Source organism: Gigantopelta aegis, chromosome 8, assembly GCF_016097555.1.
Source record: "Gigantopelta aegis isolate Gae_Host chromosome 8, Gae_host_genome, whole genome shotgun sequence".
NCBI classification, from domain to species: Eukaryota; Metazoa; Mollusca; class Gastropoda; order Neomphalida; family Peltospiridae; genus Gigantopelta; species Gigantopelta aegis.
The window spans coordinates 18,913,146-18,922,627 of NC_054706.1; the positions used below are offsets into that span (position 1 = coordinate 18,913,146).

Sequence of the window (9,482 nt, forward strand, 5' to 3'; positions counted from 1 at the left end):
TACTTCATAATTCAGCTATACTTAACAGCAAAATCGCACTATGTAACATAAATATACAAATATATGAAGAAAAAAGTGATTTTGCATAATAATGACAGTCTATTTACAAAATGTTTAAACAAACAACAATAAATTAATGTTCTCGTAACAATCAACAACAGAATATGTTTCTTTGCCATTTGAAAGAAATAGCTGGAACACCGTCCACATAGACCGTTACCCTTGTTGGCTATCGCACCACAACCTGCAATGAGACAACATCGGTACCAGTTAAAGTTGACATTTATTATATGGATCACGATGAGCCATGCCTGCTACTTAATATTCATAAATAATGCTAGCTTAAATTAATATTCATAAGCAATGTCCTTTTCATTAGCATTAAAGAGTCAATGTGCACCACTCGTAAGAATAGGATTTAGCAGTTTGGTTGATTTGGTTGTTTTGTAGTTTTTTGGGGAGTTTTGTGCTATCCAGTGTTAATAGTATTTAGTCATCATCGTTTCCATGACAAGAGCATGCGCACTCCGTTATAATCGGGTACTGAATTTGTATCCATTTACACGCAACTCTTCTCCGCCATTTTGGACAGTGCCACCGCAGAATTGTTTTTGTTGTAGAGTTGCTTGGTTTACAAAACATGCCCGGGGGCACGGAGCACGACCGCTCCCTCGAGCACAGCCCGTCTTTAATCCACCGAGGCCAGAACCGCCTCCCTAAATCCCTCCACACGTATTTCACGGGACAGTACGAGTAACTCCACAGAAATTTCTGAAACTTTCTTCTGTTCTTTTTCCCCACCTTTAATTTCAGCGTGGGTCCATTCCTCAGTTTTAACGTCCTGATCAGACGGAGAAATGACGGCCTCTTACCGACGGGTCTCCCGTTTCGGAATTTAAACTCCAAGGAACCGTTTTTAGACTTAGGATGTTTCACAGACATAAAATCGGAATCAAATCTGTCTCCAAGGATCTTTCTCAGTTTTTTCTTGTTTAATTCCCCTGGCCTGGGGTCGTAGTATTTGTCAGGGCTCTCCATGATCCCATCAATAGGGAGTCTGTCGGAGGGGTAGGGGCGCGTGCCCTCGCGGTGATAAAGGGACTTCTCGGAGGGGGTGTCTTCTGCTTGGAGAAGCTGGAAATAAAGCTGCGAGCCTCTACAGCTGCGGAGTACACCGAGATAGAAGAGGAGAACCCCGTGTTTCCACCACATGACGAATCAGCTCACGATTCCTGTAACAAATGCAAAACAAAATTAAAGTCAAGGAAAGTAGCATTTGTTAAAGTCACAGACCTTAGTTTCAAGCCGTGAAAATGGACAAAAACTTTGTTTAATCTGGAGTCTGTGACGTTGGAACGGAAGAAATATCCTCTAAAATAAAATAAAGATTAACTCAATAACGGTTACTTCTCAGGTGTACGTGCGTTTTTAAAACTATGAAAACTTTATTTCGGGGTATTATAAACACTAAGATGACCAGAAAAACTTCGGATGTACGAAAATGGATATTCTGAACACTAAAATGTTAGTAACTCATTTAAATGATTAAAAATGGCTCTACAAATTAAAACATGTCGTCGTTGATAGATCCCTCGCTTGGGGTGACTGAGACGAAAGATCGAATCCCCTTGATGGACCTATTATCTGACTGGTATTTTTTCTGTCTCAACCAGTTTCCCATATATCAATGGCAGTGGTATGTACTGTGGGGAAAGTACATATAAAAGATCCCTTGCTGCTAACTGAACAATATAGCAGGCTTCATCAAACACTACTTCTCGCATTTCCCAAATGTTTGACATCTAGCTAGGCGATGATTACTATGTGTAATTAATGTATTGTTTTAGACCGCCATGTACTTTCAACAATATAATTATAATGGACACAAATCCTGACACATCTTTTTCTTGTGCATCTTTCTAACAAAGAGTGTTTATTTTTCATGGTACTTCACACAGGTTATTAAATAGTTCCCATGTGTGAAACATACCACTTATGACACAGAGTTTAGGAAAGAAATTGTTAAAACTTTCGACCGGCCTCATTGATGACGGTTCTGACTGGTATCAAAGACCGTGGTACATGTATGTGCTGTCCTGCTTCTGAAAACGTGTATTTAAAAGATCCATAATTGAACAATGCAGCGGGTTTTCTCCGACTACGTGCGACAATTACCAAATGTATTATGTTTGACATCCAATAGCCAATGATTAATAATCAATGCGCTCTAGTGGTGTCTTTAAACAAAACAACCTTAAGGTTGAGTCATCGTCCATTAGTTTGGAAGTGGTAGGTGGTGAGTTCACATTCCGGTAACAGTTCCAATCACAGTTTATTAATAATCGGCTATTGGGTGTCAAATATTTGGTAATTGTGTACTCGTAGTCTCAGAGAACACCGGGTCACCCGCTACCTTTTTTTCATTGTCATGTCATGTCATAGGGTTTTACGTGCACATTCAGAACAAGCTGTTATAGCACACGCCTGTCGTGGGCACAAGAGCCGACCTTGGCCGGCTCCTCCGTCCATGACAGGAAAGGTGGGGGGGGGGGGGGGGGGGAGGGACCGCCTGCACTGGCAGGTGCAAGGGAGCACCAGCAGCCCGATCAAATCGGTGGTGGTGGTAGTGCTATAGAATTTGAATGGAGCAGTTAAATGCCAAAGAGAAAAGGGTGCGCAATTTTGATTGAGGGAATCTGGAGCTATTTTGAACGGTCGGTCGAAAGATAAATGGCCGAGCTAGTATAGGTTTTGATATTACTATTAGTGAATCGAGAGTAGCTCGTTAATTTTAGACCTCTACGATGCTGTGGTGTCTCCCTAGGTTGCCCATAGGGCCCTTATAAAGGGCCTGATTTTTTCATTGGCAGCAAGAGATCTTTTATATGCACTTTCTCACAGACAGGACAGCACGGTCTTTGATATATCAGTTGTGATGTAATGGTTCGGGGTAAAAACCAATCAGATAATGGGCCGCACGTCCACTAATGTGATTCGATCCTACGACTCTACTAGCTCAGGAAAGAGCTCTACCGGTTGAGATAGATCCCACCCTTTAAGTGTAATCTAAAGACTACCAAATGCTTATTTTCATGACCATATGAAAATGTTCTGAATTGTCATACATGCTGCCAATTCATAGGATGTATTGTGCAAGCAATAGTCTTAAAGGGTACTTGCAAAAGGCGAGCTGAAATGACACATTAAGAAATAGTCTCGATCGTGTAAAGACAATGAAGACCAAGAACACACCTGATGGTGAAAAATGAATATCCCAAAGAAGAAACTGTACACTTTATCTAGAAATACTATACGTTTTTGGGGTGTTGTTTTTTTTTTCTCTTTTTTTGTTGAGATTTTTTTCTAATAGATCCATGTACCTTTATTTATGGGGGATGTTGGATCTGTGTGTGTGTGCGTGCGTGCGTTTGCGCGAGCGTGTGTGTTTATATATTTACACTCAAAATAGCGAAACTAACACGGCTTTCAAAATCGTATCTTTGTCGCAAAACAACACCTCGGTCCAAGACAATGGATAAAATCACCACAAACGTACATCATATACATCATTTCGCTCTGTGAGGGGAAAAAAAAGGGTGGGCATTTACGAGTTTTCAATGAATCGCTGTAAATTATGACAATACAATTATTATGATGATTAACCTATCATCGCATTTACGATCGCGTAACCATAAAGTGAGTTAGACATGAACATAATGCCGTCGGGTGTAATTTATGCATATACTTTAGTAGATAGAAATCTCGAGCTCATATATATGTATAACGCTGTAGGCAAGCGATACACAATGTGTAATGCTATTCAGTATCGCGAATTAGGGCTCGCATTGCAAAAAATATATAAATTTTTTTTTATAAAATTATAAATTATTTTTTAAAAATCTATTAGAATCTTACAGTTAGAATTTAGACTGCGACAAAGTAACTTTTGCGTCAGTACAGTTAATTCATAAGCATGGGTCCCGTTTAGGTGTGCAGGTGAAAATAACATCATCACTCATTTGCTTTTCTTACAATGTATCATAACTATTAGATAATTTTCGCATTTATAATAGTACCTGTATAGGTTATGGTTATAAGCGATTTCATAATAACCAGTCGATCTTACTACTGGTTATTTTGAAAAGAGAATATGTTTCACTTTGTTCAAAAGATGTCGATTTCAGTTCTGTTTTGAAAAATGAAAATATGTCTTATCATATTAGAAATTAATTACGATATATTGTTTGACATTAATTACGATATATTTTCACAAAATATATTTTTAAACTTTTAAATTCAACTGAGCCTTTTTATATATATATATATATATATATATATATATATATAAAAAGGCTCATATATATATTTGATTTCAAACGCTAACTGCGCCTTTGTAAAAAAAAATGTGAATCTTTGCTGGTAATACATTTTACTTTTATTTCAATATTTTATTATTTCAACATTTTAAATTTAAAACTGTTATCTGTAGAGAACTGATGAAATGGCATTCCATACATGTTAAATACATATCAAATAATTATCTCAAAAATGTGACAATGCAAAAGAACATAACTTTAAAAAAGAAGGTTTAAACATTTTAAAACACAACATATAAACTCACTGCCCTTGCCATATTGTCATATTTTCATTATTGTACGTTATCAGGAGAGGGCCTCGTAAGTTGGATAACTTGTGCCCAATCCATGTGTACATTATATACAATAAAATGTTTCAATCAATGCCCTTGCCAAATACCCGTTTTAAAAATGAAAATAATCAACAAACAAAAAATATATGAAATCTATTCAAGTATAAAATGTAAACAAGCGCTGTTCGTTTCACGTTGAGTGTTCCGTTACGTTGATATACATGCACATAAACATGAATTATAAATTATTATTATCTGAAAAATAATATGTATTTTAAAAATGTATAAACAAAGGAGAACCGTTTAGTTTCTTCTACTTCAAGTTAATTAGATACATGTATTTCATGGGGGTTTATTTTAAATAAATATTTTTGTTAAAAATAATAAAAGTGCAACGAGTGCATATAGAAAAAAGGTTGTATGTACTCACGCATAAAATATGAGCAAACGAGCATCATTTTCGCTTCCTGTATTATCAACCATGTATCACACGTCACGGGTGTTGCTACGAATGGCGGAACACTTGACAAGAATATAAACCATTGCCTGCTATAACTCCAGAATTAACATCAAGTTGTTTTCAGGTTTTTTGCTGTTCTTTTTTCTTTTCTTTTTTTTTTCTTTTTTTCTTGTTGTTTTAGTTGTGGGGTTTTTCACTATATACCTAACGAGCGACCAGGTAAAATCGCAGAACACATACAGCTAAGGTATGAGGTAGCGTAAATCGCTGAAACACAATCATATATAGCTATAGGTCTGTGTACTAGGTCTGAAGGTAGCGTTAAACCACAATAGCAGCCCTCGCGTTGCGGCAATCTGGCCGTAAAAACCACCTAGCGTCGAGGGTGCCTTTCTTTTAAACGTCGGATGAACAAACCAGCGACGTTAAGTCTAGACACTCGGGCTGAATCACGGGTCCGCTCAATGGGTCTTCTCCAAAGCGCTGGGCATAACAAGACGGTTCGACTAAGCGCGGCGTTCGCGGGATTTTCATAGTTTTGTTCGAGTGATTAGCTCGGGCGCTTAATTCATTTAACACGGCTTTTGTATGCGGCCACAGACATTTGATTACATACAGGAAGATTTTCGACATCAATTACCTCTGGTATCGCTAGCAGATTGATCTCTCTACGTAGCTAGCCCGTTGCCATGAAAGCGCACACAGAATGCATAAAAGGGTGTATTTCGGTTACTCATTCATGATGAAAATCGAGTGGAATAAATTTCTATTAACTTACTATCGTGTCGATTCGGTCCCACTTGCATCAGTGAACCGATTTCGCCTGTCATAAATCGCATTGTCCTCTTAGGCGAACGGGTACGACTGTGGTGTTAAATAGTCCGGGTTTTTTTAAAAAGTAATATGTAACTAACTTGTCTTAAAGTAACGAATTCCTATTTTGTTTTTCGCAGCTATATATATTAAGTAATACAGATTCATTCATTCGTTTTAATGTGTTTTAATATTCAGCATTGCCTAACCATCCGATACGATCGATTTACCAATGCAAAATACAAACAATTACTATGTTAAAACTCCAGTCCCGCCATTTCAGTCCTACAATATAATTTGCTAATGCAAAAGACAAACACAACTACAGTTTTAATAAACCACGTGTTTTCGCAACCAGCGGCTACCATCAACCAACAACAAAGTCCAGTCGCAATTTGTTTCTTTAAATATGCATTGTAGCACTAAATCTTTTTGCATTGGAAAATGATGCGGTCGCTTGACCTACCTAGACGAGTGACAGCAGCTAAAGAAGACTGTCTGTTCTAAATGATTAAAACACTTTTAAAAATGTACTTTCAAGATTGTTTAAAATTAAATTACTTATTTACGAAATAAACGCGATCATTTTTATGTTCAAGGAAGTGTGAACTACAGAACGACATGTACATGTAATTTGTTTGTTTTGAGGTTGTTGGTTGTTTTGTTTGTTTAGGGTTGTTGTTTTTTTTTGGTTTCTTGGGGTCTTTTTTAAAAGTCGCATAACATCATTTGGACCAATCCAAGCATTTATAACAAAGGAGTATTTACAAGTTGGAATTATATCAGTGTTAGGTTTAATGTAAGCACTAAATTTAAATCTAAAAAAACGCAGGGTCTTATGGAAAATGAAACGAAACTATATTTCTGAAAACTGTTAGTTGTCCTTGTTGTTTAACGACGAAAACCCTATATTATTGAATTCTGACGTTTTCTTCATGCCCCACCCTAGGTGCAGTCGGGTGGGATGGGGGGTGGGGTGGGGGGGTACGGGTCAATAAATTGTTTCATCTCCTCAAAGGGATCATTCTTGGAACAGCGGGGTTATCTATTTGTCATAATTTTGGGTTGCTGTCCGATTTTAAAATTCAGTATCCAATATCCAGGGACCAATTTGACAAAGATCGTGAGCCTAGTTTTTCACGTAAACGTAAATCTACGACTAAACCACGATTTGGTTTTACTGCTACCAAACAACTACTGTAGTTTGAAGTACACGTGTTTCATTTCTGTTCGCCCTTTCACTGTTCCACCTTCCGTAACGATGTAATGTTCTGCGTGGAATATATTCCAAACACATGTAAACGTACGACAGATATAACTGCTAGTCGTAAACGTAAACTTACAACGTTTTGTGAAACTGACTCCAGATTTACTAAAAGGATGGCCTGTTTTGTGTGTGTGAGATTTTGGTGGGGGGGGGGGGGGGGTTGGGGTTTTTTTTTTTCGAACCTCATATGGGCCTCTTGGTACCTGACAGATTGGACAGTGGACAGTTTGCGCAAATCTGACTTTTTGACATTACTTGACCTCCTGTCAACGAGAGAATAGGAGAACAAATTTGTTTAATTACCCTCACAACAGACAGACAGCGACGTTGTTTCAAACCGTTAACACCCACTTACGGTCAGACACGCCCCTCATTTCCTTAATTGCGGCGGCGAGTAAGACGGATACCTGTAAGTCGCTGTCTAAACAACCAATGAGTCGCTTGATTAGTCACGACGGACGTCACGGACGAGTTAGTAATATTCAAGTTTGAGAAACATCAGTACATTTTCATTTCATTTCAACTAATTTTAGTGCTTATATCCAATTAAAGCCGCACACCCTAGTTCCATCCAGCGAAAATAAATTATAATTTGGTTAATCTACAAACCTGTAACACACTTAGATCACGTTCTTATCAAATGGAATGAAAAAGCAGGTTTTATTACGATAAATACCATGGGAATCCCCATGTCCCAATTGCTTGAAATAATTTTGAAAGTTAGTATTCTGATGTCACCGGTAGATGTCGCTCGAAGCACAGCAATGCCTACGTCACGACAAATTTCACAGACTTGGGGTGCGTTCGTTTCACCTCTCCTGGACATGTTCCAACTGTTCTGTCCTGGTTGTATCCCCTCTCCAGATATCGTAAGACTTAGCAAAATTATTGGTTTTAAGGGTTTGTAACGTTTTGTATTGAGACACTTCGCAACTATAAACCAAGTTTCATTGACATAGGACTTATAGTTTGTGAATAAACTGATGTAAACGCTGAAGTTGACGATGTGGCCGCCGTCGAAAATGTCGCTTTTCTACTTCGTAAAGGCGAAACAAAAGACACAGGAAGAAACAAGATAACAAATTAATAAACACAACACAACACACATAAATAGAAATACAGACGGAGAAACAGACAAACAGATAGACAGATATTGTATCGGATGTTGATTGCGCGAACCGTGCACGAGAAAACAAACCGAACCAAAATGATAACGGTCACGTGATATACCAACGTCTGTGACATTGAAATGGAAATATCCCCTCTAAAAATAGATTGGACCTCGCTTGCTTAACGGTTTTTTCTCGACAGAACGTCTTGTGAAAAAAATGCAAAAAATGCATTTCGTGGTTTTACAAACATCAGGATTACCAAAAAGCACCTCAGGTGAATGGAAATGTGTATTCTAAATAATAAAATGTAACTAAAGTGCAATTTTATTTGTGAAAAATGGGGTTTAATAGCGAAAAACAACGCCGTAATGGTTAACAAATAGCCGTAAATAGGGTGTGTCCCTTTAAAGTTCAAGCATGCTATCCTGGGCACACACCACAGCTATCTGGGCTATCTGTCCAGCCGTTAATCTCGATTCGTTAGTCTCGCTAAAACTTTTACATTCAGTCGAGATGTAAAGGTTAGCAAAAAAAACAAAAACAAAAACAAAAAACCCCAAAAATATTGGGGGGGGGGGGGAGGCCTGAGCCTGCCCCCTCCCCTCCCGCTACGAGCCTGATTACGAGTGAAATATTTCCGAAACCAAGCGGCGCATGTGCAACGTGCAGGTAATATTCAAATTTTATCAATAGCTTCTCAATGAACTCGGCCAGAGTGTGAAAACTCTTGTTATACTGTTTTGTTGCGCTTTAAATTAAATAAAACTTGAGTAAATCTTCTAACAACTCTGGAAATAAGGAAATCATTCGTAAAGGACACCGTGACCAAATTTTAATTTGTGCGGAGAAATTCCTGGAAAACGATTTTATGCTTGCAATAAAACTCGACTGTTCAAACATCATTGGGTTTGTTGTCCTCGATAACATTGGTTATACAACTACTTCCAATTCTCTCTTTGTTATGAGTGCGGTAATACCTATATAGATGAAACTGCAAACACTGTCACAGGGGACAGATATATACTAGAACGATAAAAAAAATGAAATGTTTTTTTCTTTCCATTGAATAAAGTCTCATGGCTAGATCATGTCGAAAAATTACTAAGCTAACTTTTAGACAACAAGGAAGGAAGGAAATGGTTTATTTAACGACGCACTCAACACATTTTGTTTACGGTTATA

General features: G+C 37.8%; 1 protein-coding gene across 1 annotated transcript; it reads right to left on the reverse strand.

Moving 5' to 3' along the window:
* Positions 1 to 79: 79 nt before the first annotated feature.
* Positions 80 to 5,454, reverse strand: LOC121379369 (noggin-2-like). The gene is made up of 2 exons (XM_041507954.1): positions 5,079 to 5,454; positions 80 to 1,232 (listed from the first exon to the last, which is right to left on the reverse strand). The coding sequence occupies exon 2, from the start codon at positions 1,210 to 1,212 to the stop codon at positions 490 to 492; it is 723 nt and encodes a 240-aa protein (XP_041363888.1). The 5' UTR covers positions 1,213 to 1,232; positions 5,079 to 5,454; the 3' UTR covers positions 80 to 489.
* Between the last annotated feature and the right edge of the window lie 4,028 nt (positions 5,455 to 9,482).

Coding starts and splice junctions, on each gene's coding strand:
- LOC121379369 (XM_041507954.1), bottom strand. CDS start 1,212: ATGTGGTGGAAACACGGGGTTCTCCTCTTCTATCTCGGTGTACTCCGC.